This window comes from Pleurodeles waltl, chromosome 4_2, assembly GCF_031143425.1.
Source record: "Pleurodeles waltl isolate 20211129_DDA chromosome 4_2, aPleWal1.hap1.20221129, whole genome shotgun sequence".
NCBI lineage: Eukaryota > Metazoa > Chordata > Amphibia > Caudata > Salamandridae > Pleurodeles > Pleurodeles waltl.
Window position 1 is genome coordinate 686,986,333 of NC_090443.1, and position 17,115 is coordinate 687,003,447.

The window sequence follows — 17,115 nt, forward strand, 5'->3', positions numbered from 1 at the left end:
GGACTATGGCCTTGGTCAGGATTATATTCGCCTGCTGCTTATTTTGAGCCGATTCTTTACTGGGGACCAACTTTGCTCCCTGGGGGCCTACTAACTGGTCAAGGTTTGCATCTAACTCAGTCCGCATAAGTGCAGACCTTTGAGAGGGGCATTCAGGGTTCAGATCTAGGCATGGAGCTGAATGGGACGTTAAAGATGCAGGCTTTGATGAAACACAGTCAGAATATTTGTCAAAAAATGCACCCGGTGGGCCTGAAAAGTGACTAGTTTTAAAGGAGCTAATGGTGTAAGGATACCTTCAATATCTTCAGTTTTTGAATAGATAACAGCAGCGGGATCCTTTAAAAAAGCAAACTTGTTGGCACTACCAGAGCAGTATACCTTGTTCGGGGATCCCCTTTAGAATTTCTGATTTAGTGAGCTTCCTTCTCTTTTGCCCCTTCTTTGGATTCCTGGGTTTCTCCTCTATGTGGAGTCCAACCCTTCCCGGCCTCATGATGGCTTATCATACAGTAGATCACTAGCCTTTTGTGCTATTTGTATCGGAGGTGGGGGGATAGGATTTGGAATACTTTTCCCTTTTGCTGGTGATGTAGGGTAGGAGAAATGTAAGACTGATTTGGTTGTATGCAGTAGTATGGAAGGTGGGTAAGGTAAGTGGAGCACTCCAGGGGCACTCACAACCCGCACCCAGACCTAGCTGGACCGCTTCCGTGGGGTCCCGGTGCTCATACTCTGCAGCTGTTCACTATAACAGCCGCACTCACCATCTTTCCTAGGGGCCCCAAGAGATGATATTAAGTCTCATTATGCCCAGTTGTTGACCCCCACATGATTCTGGTGGTTCCAGTGATTGTGGTAATACTGTTATACTGTTAGACTGCTGCTTTGTAATGCTGCGTTGCTGAACCTGCTACGGCCTTGGTGCATGACTACTGCGCAATTACAATTAGTTATTGTTGATCGTTATATGTCACTGATAGTTGCTGTTAGCCGCTGTTTGTCATGAATGATATTAGGCAGCATAGAATGTCCCCCACACAGCACCTCCCCCTCTCCTTGCACCCCACTTTTTGCTCACCGCGCCCACTGTGCTCCTCCACCGTGTTCCTCCACACTCCACACACCTCCATGGTAACCAACCTCAGTGGCTCCAGTGGACTCCAAACACTGATCTCCTGGTGAGCTCCAGTTTCAATGCAGACACCGACTTCGTGCCCCCTGCAGCGGTCCCTGCCCCAGTTCAGGACCGTACTATGACTGGTCACACAGACACCCTGGCACACTGGTGAGCGGCGGATGGCATGTAGCGGCAGGTGGCGGACGGGAGCCATGGCCGGCAACATCAGATGAGCAGAATAGCAGAAAGCAGCAGCCAGCCCTCGTGTACCGGATCAGGCTTGGTGAGGGAGTGGGCACATGCTGACTCGCTTCCCTTCTCTGCCTCCTTGCCTCCCCCTTTATTCAGACTCACAAGTTGGTGGCTGAATTCACAGAGGCTCACCTTGTCTCCTCCTTGCCTCCTCTTCCGCCTCCTCCTCCACAACGCCTGTGCTCCGGAAGGGCGTGTCATAACCCGGAAGCCTCTCAGACAAAGAGTCTCAAGTAGAGCACAGACAAGAAAGGGAAAGGGTGAAAAGTGTTTTGGTGATGATGATGCTATTATGATGATGATGATGACAGAAACAATAATAACTATTATCATTATTATTAAGTTGATCTTTCCTACAAGACGTTTCTGGAATTTCACACGGGCAGGGATATTCTATATTTATAAATATCAATAAAATCCCATGATGGAGAGTTAAACGTTTCAATAAACAAAGGTTTGAAAAACATTTCTAAAACATTTTTAAAAATATTCATTTAAAAATGTTAACAAATATGGGTTACAGTCATAAAACTTATATGTGGCAGGGAAATACAAAGCATTAGGGTAACAGAAAGGTAAGGAACATGCATAGTCAAATGGTAGATATAATTTTAGGGTTAAATTAAGGGGTAGTCCTTAGGCTGGGATTGGGGCTCAAACTAAAAATTTCAAACTTTTAGTTTAGAACATTTGTATTTTGAAATTAACAAATGAACTTTCAAATTATGTTATTTTTAAACATATTTTTATTCTCTAATGGATTAAGTAAAGGGCTGGCTTTGTATGTGCACATTTGTTAATATTACAGTAATTTATTCTTTCTGATGTGAAAGTTCTTAAGGATTTCACAGGTGGCTGAATATATTCTGAGAACATGAATATTATTGAGGATCCCATGATAAAGAAAGACAAAAAAAAAATCAGATGACATCAACCCAAAATGGGCCCTTCACCACCATTTCTTCAGCATTATAATACAGCAAGGGAAGCAAAATCACACTCCAGTAGCCCCAAAAGCAATTTGCATGCATCTTTGAACATACCAGACTTTAACCTCTTAAGGTAATGTCTCTCTTTATGATGTAAAGAACCAAAGAGTGATGGAGAATAAGTAGCCATTACCAAATGTATTCCAGGCATTCCTGATGTGCCAATATTGAACGCTCTTGTGACACAAGCAATTGAGAATGGGTCAGTCCATCAAAAAGCCTAAGTGGCTTTTTGAAGAACTTCTAAGTTGAGTTTGAGGAAGGATTCTATTGTGAACAAAATCTTCTCTTCTTAATTAGACTGCAAGCATTAGTTGTAGAGAAAAAGCTTCACCTCCACAATCTATTTGCCTATGCAATCTTAGGGGCAGATTTACAAGCCCCTAGCACCTCTTAGCGCCGCCTTAGCATCCATTTTGATTTATGCTAAGGTGGCACTAAGTAGGCCATTGCCCTGCGCCATATTTACAAAGTGGCTCAATGCATGCATTCCACCACTTTGCAACCCCTTGCGCCATAATTATGCTTACGCAAGGCTTAATGTATGCAAGGGGGCGCTCCTCCACAGGAAGGCAAGAAAAAATGGCGCAATTAAATTTCACTATGCCATTTTTCCGTGATTTTTAATGCCTGCCCAAGGCAGGCGTTAAAGTGACGGTCCTGTATTGGCTTATGAGCTTCCCTGTGCTTTGCTGCCAACATTTATGGCGCTAGAGCAGCAAAGCACCACAATAGCATCAAACATTTAGACACTATTGTGAAAATGACCACCATGGTGCGTCGTGTTGTAAATACGGCACAACCATGCTGTCATTAGGGGGGTTTAGGGGAGCGCAAGAAAAGTAGAGCATTGGGACAGATGCACCACTTTCTTGTAAAAATGCCCCTCAATACCATAAGTGTGAGAAGGAACACTAAAGATGACAGCACCAATATCTTTTGCAGGGATCACTCTTGCTGTCCACACCTGGCTTACTGGGCTCACAGTATTTGTATAGAGGCAATAATAATTAAGGGTTTATCATTATTTATTATTTATTCATTTACCATGATATATTTCAGTGTGTACGTCACATGTAACATACCAGGGAAGGACAGCAGCACGATTTCCATTCAATAAGGAGAATGTTTACCACCATGTGAAACCCATTATTAAAAGAATAGTGTTGAAGGCACATTATGGATCTGAACTGGCTGTAAACAGAACAACTGCCTTCGGGTGAAGGTGTTCCGAATAATGATGAAGAAAAATAATAAGCCCTGTGGTTCGGAATTGGGTATTTCCAGGATGGGTTCTTAGAAATGGATGGAGAGAGGCCTAATTTGATATAATGTAGTAGCATGTTGTGAAAGTACGTAAATGAAGTTAATATTAGACATGTTCAGCTAAAATAGCACTACTGTTTATGGGCAGTGGGCACCTACACAATAATTGGAAAGAAAATTCCTATGGAGGTCACAAAGTTTAATGGTAAAGTAGATAGGTTTATACATCAGAATTGCATTTTAACAACAATGATTATCATCTTAGAATTACCTTTCTCTGTAAAGCTGATCAATGATCTAAGTTCAAACTGGAATTATGGTGTTTTGATTAGCTTTATATAAGTGTTTTAATATGACTGCCTGAAAAGGATTTATGATTTTTATATTTGAAATATATTACCATGAATTGGGGCGACTAAGCTAAGCAACAAATACGTTTAAGCAAAAAAGAAAAGAAAGCAGGCTTCGTGTGGGAGTCAGACGAGTTTTATCAGTTGAGATGTATGTGCCTGGCTTCTTTGCAGCTGTAAGTGTGAACTGCAGAGTGGGAACAATCTGTGGCATAGGTGGATTTCAGTAAACCCTTCAACAAAGCTTTTACTATGGTGATGTGAATGAAAAACACTTTAAAAACCTTTCTGGTTTTCTTGTAATATGCAACCAATATAAGGATGATTTACTGGTTTTACTAAGGTGCAGTTGTAATGATGAAGGTCCAGACTAAAGCCTAAGGAACAAGTTACTTACCTTCGGTAACAAGGTATCTGGTAGAGACTCTATCTAGCTGCAGATTCCTTACCTTAGAAGTCCCTCCCTGGCGTCAGCTTCGAATCCAGAGTTTTTTCTGAGCAGTACCCTGCGCGCGCGCCGTCTTGCGGCGTCGTTCGGATCTGCGTGCGTCGACCAGCTCCGCGTGCATCGTCAGCGTCGTTGGAGCCGTCTATGACATCACGGTTGTCTATATAGACGCCATCTCGGCGCGCGTACGTCAGTTATTTTCCACAACTTCCCACGCCAGAAGCGCAGAGTCATGGAAGAACCAACTATCATGTATTGCACCTCTTTAACTGTTTGGAGTAAAAAATTCTTTCATGCCTTTAAGAAAGGCAAAAAGATGGCAAGATAAAAAATATACATATGTACACATAAATACATATATACAAATATATACATATCTACATGAGAAAAAATTTCCCCATAGCGGGGAGGCTTGGGCGGGTGTAAGGAATCTGCAGCTAGATAGAGTCTCTACCAGATACCTCGTTACCGAAGGTAAGTAACTTGTTCATCTGATAGAGACTTCTAGCTGCAGCTTCCTTACCTTAGAATAGATACCCAAGCTATAACCCATGGCGGTGGGTCTGCAGGAGATTTTCACACAAGAAAGTCTTGCAAAACAGACCGTGCAAAATTCCCCTCTCTTCTCACCTGGCTATCCAGGCAGTAGTGTTTTGCGAACGTGTGCAAAGAAGCCCACGTTGCAGCCTGACAAATGTCCACCACCGGTACGCCACGTGCTAACGCAGTGGTAGCAGCTTTCCCCCTAGTGGAATGAGCTCTCAAGCCCTCGGGAGGCTGCTTCTTCGCCAAAGCGTAGCATATTTTTATACAGAGAACGACCCAGCGGGAAATGGATCGTTTCTGCACTGCCCGACCCTTCTTTGCACCAACGTACCCCACAAAGAGTTGGTCGTCCACCCGGAACTCTTTAGTGCGGTCAAGGTAGAACGATAACGCTCTTTTTGGGTCCAGCCGATGGAGACGCTCCTCTTCCTTAGAGGGATGCAGTGGTGGAAAGAAGGTGGGTAGGGTGATATTTTGACCCAGATGGAAAGGGGCCACCACCTTGGGGAGGAAAGAGGCATGAGTTCTGAGAACCACTTTTTCAGGAAAGATTGTGAGGTACAGCGGTTTTGATGACAAAGCCTGTAGCTCACTAATTCTTCTGGCAGATGTAATTGCCACCAAAAAAGCTGTCTTAATAGTAAGCAGCCGAAGAGGACAGTTATGCAAGGGCTGGAAGGGAGCACACACAAGGAAGGTGAGAACCAAATTAAGATCCCACTGGGGCATAACGAAAGGCACAGGCGGGAATAGATGTAAAAGCCCTTTCAAAAACCTCTGTACTATAGGTGATTTAAACAGAGATGGTTGATCGGGCAACTGAAGAAAAGCCGATAAGGCTGCAAGATAGCCCTTGAGAGTCCCCAAGGAGAAACCCTGCTGGGCGAGAGACAAAATAAACAAAAGAATGTTAGACAGAGAAGAAGAAAGAGGATCAATAGACCTCTCTGAACAATACGAAACAAAGGTTTCCAACAGCAGGCGTAGATCGACTTAGTAGAGGGACGCCTGGCTGCCAGAATGGCATCATAGACTTCGGGAGGGAGGTCATAAACCATCAACTGTCGCCGCTCAATCTCCACGCATGAAGGCACAGAGTTGACAGGTTCGGGTGGAGAACCTTCCCCTGCTGCTGCGACAGAAGATCCTCCCGAAGAGGCAGCCTGATTGGAGGACCGATGCTCATTTTGAGAAGCTCTGGATACCAAACTCTCCGTGCCCAATCCGGAGCCACTAGGATTACTTGGGCCCGATCGTTCTTGATTTTCTTGAGAACTCTGGGCAGAAGTGGTATAGGCGGAAAGACGTACAGGAGGCCTGAACTCCACTCGCGACAAAATGTGTTGCCTAGCGATAGCCCCCTTGGAAACTCCAACGTGCAAAACTGCTGACATTGCGCGTTCTCTACGGAGGCGAACAGATCTAACCAAGGCTCTCCCCACTGCCGAAAGAGTCCTTGCGCCACCTCCGGATGGAGTCACCATTCGTGATCCTCTAAGCATTTTCGGCTGAGTTCGTCTGCTCTGGTGTTCAGAGAACCTGCCAGGTGTTGAACCACCAGGGTCATGCCCTGCTGTTCCAGCCATGTCCAGAGACGTAAAGCCTCTTGACAAAGGGTCCATGACCCCACACCGCCCTGCTTGTTGCAGTACCACATTGCGGTAGTGTTGTCTGTGAACACCTGCACCACCTTCCCTTTCACAACAGGAAGAAATGCTTTTAATGCTAGCCGGATCGCCCGAAGCTCCAACAAGTTGATGTGGAGCCCGGATTCCGCCGGAGACCAGTGACCTCTGATCTCCACCTCCTCCAGATGGCTGCCCCATCCCAGAAGTGACGCATCTGTCACTACCGTTAGATCTGGTTGGGGAAGGGAGAGGGGTCTGCCCTTGACCCACTCCCAGTTCACTAACCACCACTGCAGATCTTTTGCAGTCCCCTCCAAGATCTGAACCACGTCGGTAAGATTTCCCTGATGCTGTGCCCATTGGAACTTCAGGTCCCACTGCAGGGCCCTCATGCGCCATCTGGCATGCTTGACCAACAGGATGCAGGAAGCCATGAGTTCCAGCAGCCTTTAGAGTCTGCCTCACCGAGTTCCAGGATAGAGGCCGAAACATCGGAATCATAACCTGAATATCCTGAACCCGCTGATCGGGAGGATAAGCCCGATACTGCACTGTGTCCAGAACAGCTCGATGAAAGTGAGCTTCTGAGAGGGAGTCAGGTGTGACTTCGGCACATTTATAGTGAACCCCAGCGAATGAAAGAGGTCCGCCGTCGTCTGGCGGTGGGTGACGAGAGCCTGGGGCGTGGGAGCCTTCAACAGCCAATCGTCTAGGTAGGGGAAGACTGAGATCCCTGACCTACGCAAATGAGCTGCCACCACCGCCATCACCTTTGTGAACACCGAGGGGCACTGGTGAGACCGAAAGGAAGCACAATAAACTGAAAGTGCTCGTGGCCCATCTTGAACCGCACGTAACGTCTGTGGGCTGGCAGGATAGGAATATGGAAATATGCATCCTGCAAATCCAACGCTACCATCCAGTCTCCTTGGTCTAGGGCAGACAAAACCTGAGCAAGAGTGAGCATCTTGAATTTCTCCTTCTTGAGGAAGAGATTGATGTCCCTTAAATCCAAGATAGGGCAAAGGCCTTTGTTCTTTTTGGGAATCAGAAAGTAGCGGGAATAACAACCACTGCCTACTTCTGATATCGGGGCTCTTTCTATGGCTCCCTTGGCCAAGAGATCTGTAACTTCCTCGCGGAGCAAAGCTAGATGGTCCTCCATCAGCCATTCCTTTGTGGGAGGGATAGAAGGAGGGAAAGACTGGAAGGGAAGGGAGTAGCCCATCCGTATGATCTGCAGGACCCACTTGTCCGTGGTGATGGAAAGCCAGTGAGGGAGATGAAAACAAATCCTCCCTCCAACTGGATGGGCATAATCCCGTAGAACCACACTCGGAGGGCTTGGGTGCAGTGGAGGGGGGCTGTGTGGCAGCCGACCTCTGGCCAGACACTCTGGGTCTGATGGTACCACGACCACGTCCTCTTCCGGGATGCTGTGAAGACTGAGGACGGTGGCTAAACTGTGGCTGGCGTGGTATTGCACCCCTTCCGAAGCCTCGAAAGGGACGAAAGACAGACTGCTGTCGTGCCTGCGCTGAAAGGCCCAAGGATCTGGCCGTGGCTCGAGAATCCTTGAACCTCTCAAGCGCGGAGTCTGCCTTTTCGCCAAAAAGGCGAGAGCCATCAAAGGGCATGTCCATCAAGCTAGACTGGACATCCCCTGAAAAACCAGTAGAACGTAGCCAGGCATGGTGATGTAGGGCCACTGACGATGAAATCGATCTGCCCAGCGAGTCGGTCGTGTCCATGCCACACCGGATCGCAAACTTGGCTGCATCTCTCCCTTCCTTGACAGCCTAAGACCACGTACCCAGAAGGACATCTGTAAGAGCCTCATTGAAGGGCAACAACGGCTCCGATGTTGACACCCCCGGCTGAAGCACTTCTGTCAGGATATTCGTCCTGACTGGCACCGTAGGCAAATCTAGGTCCAAGACCTCAGCTGCCCTACGCACCACCATAGCGAAAGAAGCACCCTCCTCCGTAGCCACATTAGGAGAAGAGAGCATACCAGTATCTGGAGACGTGTCCAGTCCACTGGCCTCCCCTAGATCCTCATACCAGTCCTGTTGCAATCCAGATTCTAAAGGGTCCTCAGACCCCTCCCATTCCTCTCCTGCGTCTGGCTGTTCCAAATAATGCTCAGACAATGATCTGGGACGAATTGGCTCTGTCAAAGTCGGAGTCGACGTCGCTCTGGCTCCGGATCATCCGGAATAAGGATGGGGCTGCCACTGGTGGGCGCTGGCGGCGGAATCGTCGACGTCGGACACGGCGCCGAAGGAGGCTGACTATGAGAGACCGGCGCCGGTCCGGATCCGGTATCGGATCCTGGGGTCCCCAACGGCGCCGAGGCCGAAAGACACCGGTGTCGAATCCGAAGGGGCCCCTGCTGACCCCGCGGGGCCTAAAGACCCACCCGAGGGTGCAGCCCTCTCAAAAACGAGACGCATGGCCTCGTAGAATTCTTTTATCTGAGCGGGGGTCGATCCGGTCCCCGGAAAGGGGGGAAGACGCGGAGTCGACCCTGGCGACGGCTCCGCAGAACCGCGCTCGGAACGTCTACGTTCCCTAGATGCCTCGTCGGCCGACGGGCGTGGTAAAGACGAAGTCCGCTTGGACTTCTTCTTCTTCTTGTGCCTCTTACTTTCGGAAGACCTCGAATGCGAGGAAGAGGACTTGGGGCTCCGGGAGTGGTGCCGCGACCTCCTCCTACTGCGGGACCGTGACCTCCGCGGAGTCGCGCCGACCGAAGACGAATGTCGGGCCGCAAGAAGCTTAAGGGATCTCTCCCTCAAGGCCTTCGGCAAAAAGGCCCGACAGTCGGAGCACGAGGTGGAATCGTGGTCCTTCTCTAGGCACCAAAGACAAACTCTGTGCGAATCCGTCACCGACATGGTGCGATGACACGCACCACACGGCTTGAATCCTGTCTTTCTCGAAGACATGACTTCAAACAGTCAAAAAAGCGTCGACAAACCGTCGAAGCAGGGTAGCTCTTTCCAAAACTGAGCTTAACCGGCGTGGAAGGAAAAGAACTGACGTACGCGCGCTGAGACGGCGTCTATATAGACAACCGTGACGTCATAGACGGCTCCAACGTTGCTGACGACGCACGCAGAGCCGGTCGACGCATGCGGATCCGAACGACGACGCCCGACAGCGCGCTCGTAGGATACTGCTCAGAAAAAACTCCGGATTCGAAGCTGACGCCAGGGAATTCTAAGGTAAGGAAGCTGCAGCTAGAAGTCTCTATCAGATGAAGTTGCTTGCAGAAAAAGAAAGGATGTTGTACCCTAGGTGACAAGATTTAATGTGTGACTAGGATAGACAAATATAGGATACAAAACTCTGTTTTCATGAAGTGTAATGTAAAAGAAGATGACACCATTTATTTCTTCACTGATTCAAAAACATTTTCTGACTTTCTAAGAACATATATCATCAGATGGAGCAATCCACAGGCAGATTTGGGTGTTGTTGGCATTGTGGTTACATGATAGCATACCCACAAGATGTACCTAAGATCTATTGCTCTTTGTAAACTGGATGACTGTAGCTAGACTGAATGAAGTCAGAACAGCAGAATCAATACAAGTTTTGTAGTAAATTTACTTTTACCCTTACTGGACCTCTTCATCTATACATGAAGGTAGATGAAAGACTTTTATTAAGGATATACCAACTACCTGAAGGACCTCAGTAAGCACTGACAGTTTGATCAACTCTGTTCTTGGGTTCCTAAAAGCCTGATCAACCCTCATATGGCCCCACAGACATTTGTTGCTATAAAGCTAAACACTACTACAGAGCACTGTAATTATCCTGTTAGGAAGAACTTTGCTACAGTACTCGGTAAAGCCATGTCAATTCTCTCTAGGAGATCTAGTATGTGTATCAACCCTAGAAATGACCAACACCCAATGGAGGCAGCTGAACTATCTCTAATGGGCTAATTACATTCTCACTGATAGAAATAGAATTTGTGGTACCCTGTCCCATACTAAGTCGCTTTTACCTACATCTGTGTTGCAGGTTTTGTGATAATATCTGGAGTAGTTTTAGGTACTCAAGTAATCCCACTAGGCAATTTAAAGGCAAAGTATATTCTAAAATAGCCAACATTATGACTAGGGGAAAACTAATGCAGATTTTGGAAGTAGGAATAGCAAAACGAATGTGTAACTAATAGAAATTCCTACTTTGGGCAAATCAGGTGCCCAAAACGAACTATGAAATTATTTTATGAGATAGCTACAACTACAAATATGACAGAACAGATTTAATCTGATCGGATTGCCAGGTAGAAAAGCAGTAAATGTATGGTGACTATGATGCACAGAAGTTTCTAGTGCTGAGGATTTTGCATACAGAATGTAGTTCATCAGGGCTGACGCAGAGTGCAAGCCGACTGGTTCCTAGTTCAGCCCATATTCTTAAACTTGTGTGGACATTGACACAGGTAATGTCTCCGGATTTGTCCCAGTGCAGTCTGCCAACACTGGGACACAGTCATTTAGTCATTTTCCCCAGTTTGCATCCTGGCTGTAAAGAAGTGCCAAACGTCAAAGTAGCAAAGCTTCCAGTCACACCTGCCCACCGGACTCAGAAGTCCATTAGGAGAAACAAAGACACACATTGATGATAGACGAGTTGGACAAAAAAATGAAAGCATGGGGGGGGGGGGGGTGGTGTGCGTGTGACATGATACCAACTCAATGACTATCATGTTACTAATCTTATTTTTTTTAAACAGAAGATTAAATATGCAAGGATTCAAATTTGTGTCTTGCAGGGTACATGCAACTGTTTACTTTATTTCATTTCATGTCACTTTCACAAACGTAGAGTACATCGAATACAAGCCAATGAGCTGCAGGTTACACTCCGTGGTTTGCATAAGGGCACATTAACCCTGTAAAGATTTTTTTGACGATTAACACTTCTTACAAGAGAATACTCACAGACCTCAACAGCAGTGCATTAGTACATGAGCTATTTTGCCATTATTATTCCCGAGAATTGCAAGACACATATGTATCCGTACCCAGGCTACCTTAGCCATGTAAGCACTTCTAAAATCTGTCAGTTTGTCATCAATAATGAAAGCCAGAAGCTTTATTTTTACAACTATTTTTTATTGTCCATTTCTTTGGCAGCAGAGATGCATAGAGCATTTATTTTGGAAGACCACACACGAGCTGTCTTTCACTCTGCTCCTCATTACTCTGCACCTCACGACTCCACACTTCCTCAGAGAATCCCCTTTCTGCTGCCATGTGGCAAACAACACCCCAAATGGCTGTGTTCTGGAAATATTTTTTTCGTGTAAAATAAATTGTTGAAATGCACTAGGATCTTCAGACACAACAGAGGTTAATAAATGTACAAAGCATTATTAAGAACACATTTGTAAATGTTGAAAATGTTCTCTTAGGCAAACCAAAAATGTTTTTGTTAGTGCAGTCTTGGTGCAAAAACCTATACTAAATATTATCACAGATTCTGCTTTCAAAATTACTTCAAAATACAAATGCTTTCCCAAAGAGTAAGTTTACTGTATGAAAATTACCTGGCAATTTGTAAGTGGTGAATTCATCCCTGAGACTGATTTTCATCGGACTGTATTCTCCACTTGTGCCAGGCTTTGGTAGGGTAAGCTGATGGGGTAAAATAAGTACAATAAATAACCAAGCAATGTCAGCAGGTATAATTAAAACAATCTACTCATATGCGGTATATAGCAATGTCAAACTATAGTTCACACAGTTTCCAACTTTAAATAAAAACTTTTGCATCGTAGGATCTTCACTAATATTCATAAACATTACAATAATTCCCTGCTCCATTCATATATATATATATATATATATATATATATGTATATATATATATATATATATATATAACAGAGCAGGGTAGCCACTCCTCCAATAGGAATTTCTCAGATTTTTCATCATTAATAACTTTGAGCCCAAACTTTCCAGATCTATTCCTTTTTCTACATTGGTGGAGTATGGAAAGTTTCACTGTGATTGGTCAAAAGGGAAGCAAGGATAAAAAGGGAGTTCCAAGACTCATTTTCAATAGAATTTGCAATGGCCCAGTTCGATCTTGTTGAAATTTTGCAGGATTACACGTTATAGTATGCAGATGATCCTTTTGGGTACTACGAGTAAGCAGGGTAAGTATTTTTTACGTTATAAGGCATTTTAACTTAGTGATATCTGTTGTTGCATTAGTTTAGCAAATGTTCACAGTATTTCATGAAGGTACCGCGGTACATAGCAATGAAAAGGCTTTCTCTTCCGATCATGTGATGGGGGCCTGAGAGGCTTCAAAGGGAAGGAAAGGAATTTCCTTCCCTTTAAAGTCTCTCAGAGCATTTCAAAAGCCGGATTGTAAAGCTATCCGGCTTTTGAAATGCCCACTAGACACCAGGGATTTATTTTTCAAGGGAAACTGGCATGAGGGGAGCGACCCCTTGGGCCAGGGTCGCTCCCCAGGGGGGGCAATATTTTTCAAGGCCTTTTCTGCCCCCCCCAGAGGCAGATCGGCCTATTGTTAGGCCGTTCTGCCCCCGGGGGGTGAAGAATCCACTAGGCGCCAGCGATCATTTATTTTTTTATTCTTTTGTGTTTCTTTAGTTTTTTTGTTACTTGGGGAGCAACCCCTTAGGCAAGGGTTGCTCCCTAGGGGGAAAATTATATTTAGGCCATTTCTGCCCCCCTTGGGTGCAGAGTGGCCTATTTTTATGAGGCCAGTCTGCCCCCAAGGGGGGCAGAAACCACTAGACACCAGGGAGTTTTTTTTTTTTAAGCCAAATTCACGGAAGGGGAGCGTCCCCTTAGCCAAGGGTCGCTCCCCTGGGGGGCACATTGTAGTTAGACTATTTCTGTCCCCCTTGGGGTCAGATCGGGCGATTTTTGTTAGGTCAATCTGCCCCCAAGAGGGGCAGAAACCACTAGGCACCGGGGATTTTTTTTTTTGCGACAATGTCATGCAAGGCGAGCGTCCCCTTAGGCAAGGGTCGCTCCCCTGTGGGTGGGGGAGGTCAAATTATTTTTTATGCCATTGCTGCCCCCCCGGGGGCAGATTGTCCTATTGTTACTAGGCCGATCTGCCCCCGGGGGGGGCAGAAGCCTCTAGGCACCAGGGACACATGTTTTGTTTTTGTTTATTAGAGGTGGGGAGTGACCCCTTAGGCAAGGGTCGCTCCCCAGGGGAGGGGGGCAAATTTATTTAGGCCTTTTCTGCCCCCCCCGGGGCAGATCGGCTTATTGTTATTAGGCTGATTTGCCCCCGGGGGGGGCAGAAGCCTCTAGGCGCCAGGGATACATTTTAGTTTTTTTGTTGTTGTTTGTTTTGTTTTTTAGAGGTGGGGAACAACCCCTTGGGCATGGGTCGCTCCCCAGGGGAGCAAATTTATTTTAGGCCTTTTCTGCCTCCCCCGGGGGCAGATCAGCCTATTGTTATTAGGCCGATCTGCCCCCAAGTGTGGCAGAAAGCTCTAGGCGCCAGGGATAAAAAAATCTTTTTTTTTTTTTTTTTTTTTTTTTTTTTTTTTTTTTAGAGGTGGGGAGCGACCCCTTAGTCAAGGGTCGCTCCCCTGGGGGGCAAATTGGATTTAGACCATTTCTGCCCCCCTGGGGGCAGATCGGCAGATTTTTTTTAGGCCAATCTGCCCCCCTTGGGCAGAAACCACTTAGGCACCAGGGATTGGTGTGTGTGTATGCGTGTGTTTTCTTTAGGGGGCAGCCCCTTGGGTAAGGTTCGCTCGCCATGGGGGCACATTACTGTTGGCCATATCTGGGCCTATTTTTGGAAGGCCCATCTGCCCCCAAGGGGGGACAGAAAGCCCACCAGAGGCCAGGGAAGTTTTTTTTAAAAAAATAAGAGGGTGGGAGTATGGCCATACCCCCACACCAAATAAATGGGGCCAAAGTTGTTCTGCCCACCAGTGGGCAGATGGGGCAATTACGTCTGATCCACACCCCGGGGGCAGAAAGTCTACTAGATGCCAGGGAATAAAAAATATATATATATATATATATATTGGGGTGGTGGCTACCAACCAGTATGAGCCTGGTTACACTCCTACCTCAACTGAAGGGGGTAACAGTCTTTCAGCTCTCCCCCGCACTCTAAAACATCTTATCCCACAGCAAGCAAGAAGACATTTGATTATTTGGGGTTTTAGTTTTACATTTGGGCCATGAGAGCTTGGCTTACTCTCAAAATCGTCCCACTTGGAATGGTGAGGGCTGCACTTTATGGACTTTGGGATGCTGCCATGTAGTAAAATACACAAGACCTAGACACATCTGAAAACTAAACATCTCTGTGATTCCAGGGTGGTGTGTTTCACATGCACCCCGCACCATTTTTGTACCCACAATCCCCTGCAAACCTCCAACTTTGCTGGAAATCACACATTTTTCCCATGTTTTTGTGATGGAACCTTCCGGAATCTGCAGGAATCAACAAAATTCCTACCACCAAGCATTGTCTCATCTATACCGATAAAAATTCTGCTGCACTTGTCAGCCTTAAATTTCTTTTTTGCAAACTGCCCTTTTGGACCTCCTTTGATTCCCCCTCAATATCGACATGTTTTTGGCTCTTCCCTTTCACAAGCACTTGGCCCACCTACACAAATGAGGTATCATTTTTACCAGGAGACTGAGGGGAACATTGGGTGGTATGAAAAGTGTCCCAGTGCGGTGCTCCCACACAGAAATGTGGGAAAAATTAGATTTTTTAGCTAAATTTTAGGTTTGCTGAGGATTCTGGGTAAGAAAACATTGGGGGATCGACGCAAGTCACACCTCACTGGACTCCCTTGGGTGTCTAGTTTTTAGAAATGTCTGGGTTTGGTAGATTCCCCTAGAAGGCTGCTGAGCCCAGGACCAAAAACGCAGGTGCCCCCGCAAAAACAAGTAGTTTTGTATTTGATAATTTTGATTTGTCCAGATAGTGTTTTGGGGCATTTCCTTTCTCAGGCAGTAGGCCCACCCAGAAGAGTGAGGTACCATTTTTATCGGGAGACTGGGTGGAAGGAAATTTGTGGCGGCTCTCTCATTCCAGAACTTTCTGTCACCGAAATGAGAGGAAAAGGTATTTTTTTTGGACAAATCTTGAGGTTTCCGGTTCTGGATAACAGAACCTGGTCAGAGCCCCACAAGTCACCCCATCTGGGATTCACCTAGGTGTCTAGTTTTCAAAACTGCGCAGGTTTGCTAGGTTTCCCTAGGTGCTGGCTGAGCTAGAGGCCCAAATCCACAGCTAGGTGCTTTGCAAAAAAACAGCTCTGTTTTCTTTGTGAAAATTTGATATGTCCATGTTGTGTTTTGGGGCTTTTCCTGTTGCGGGCGCTAGGCCTACCCCCAAAACTGTGCAGGTTTGCTAGGTTTCCCTAGGTGCTGGCTGAGTGAGAGGCCAAAATCCACAGCTAGCTGCTTTGCAAAAAAACAGCTCTGTTTTCTTTGTGAAAATGTGATGTGTCCACATTGTGTTTTGGGGCTTTTCCTGTCGCGGGCGCTAGGCCTACCCCCACAAGTGAGGTACCATTTATCGGGAGACATGGGGGAACGTTGGGTGGAAGGAAATTTATGGCTCTTCTCTGATTCCAGAACTTTCTGTCACCGAAATGAGAGGAAAAAGTGGTTTTGTGGCCAAATTTTGAGGTTTGCAAAGGATTCTGGGTAACAGAACCTGGTCAGAGCCCCACAAGTCACCCCATCTTGGATTCCCCTAGGTGTCTAGTTTTCAAAACTGCGCAGGTTTGCTGGGTTTCCCTAGGTGCTGGCTGAGCTAGAGGCCCAAATCCACAGCTAGGTGCTTTGCAAAAAAACAGCTCTGTTTTCTTTGTGAAAATTTGATATGTCCATGTTGTGTTTTGGGGCTTTTCCTGTTGCGGGCGCTAGGCCTACCCCCAAAACTGTGCAGGTTTGCTAGGTTTCCCTAGGTGCTGGCTGAGCGAGAGGCCAAAATCCACAGCTAGCTGCTTTGCAAAAAAACAGCTCTGTTTTCTTTGTGAAAATGTGATGTGTCCACATTGTGTTTTGGGGCTTTTCCTGTTGCGGGCGCTAGGCCTACCCCCACAAGTGAGGTACCATTTTTATCGGGAGACAGGGGGGAACACAGAATAGCAAAACGAGTGTTTTTGCCCCTTGTCTTTCTCTACATTTTTGTCCTTCAAATGTAAGACAATGTGTAAAAAAGACGTCTATTTGAGAAATGCCCTGTAATTCACGTGCTAGTATGGGCACCCCGGAATTCAGAGATGTGCAAATAACCACTGCTTCTCAACACCTTATCTTGTGGCCATTTTGGAAATATTAAGGTTTTCTTGATACCTATTTTTTTTTTTTTTTATATTTGAGCAAATGAATTGCTGTATACCCGGTATAGAATGAAAACCCATTGCGAGGTGCAGCTCATTTTTTGGCTCTGGGTACCTAGGGTTCTTGATGAACCTACAAGCCCTATATATTCTCGTAACCAGAAGAGT

General features: G+C 46.2%; 1 protein-coding gene across 2 annotated transcripts in view; it reads right to left on the bottom strand.

The window, feature by feature from the left end:
• Positions 1–17,115, bottom strand: part of DNAI3 (dynein axonemal intermediate chain 3) — a 623,392-nt gene that overhangs the window by 366,086 nt on the left and 240,191 nt on the right. For both annotated transcript variants that reach the window (XM_069232274.1, XM_069232273.1), the window contains exon 16: positions 12,175–12,262. In XM_069232274.1, the coding sequence (XP_069088375.1) occupies positions 12,175–12,262 (88 nt within the window). The remainder of the gene's footprint in view (positions 1–12,174; positions 12,263–17,115) is intronic.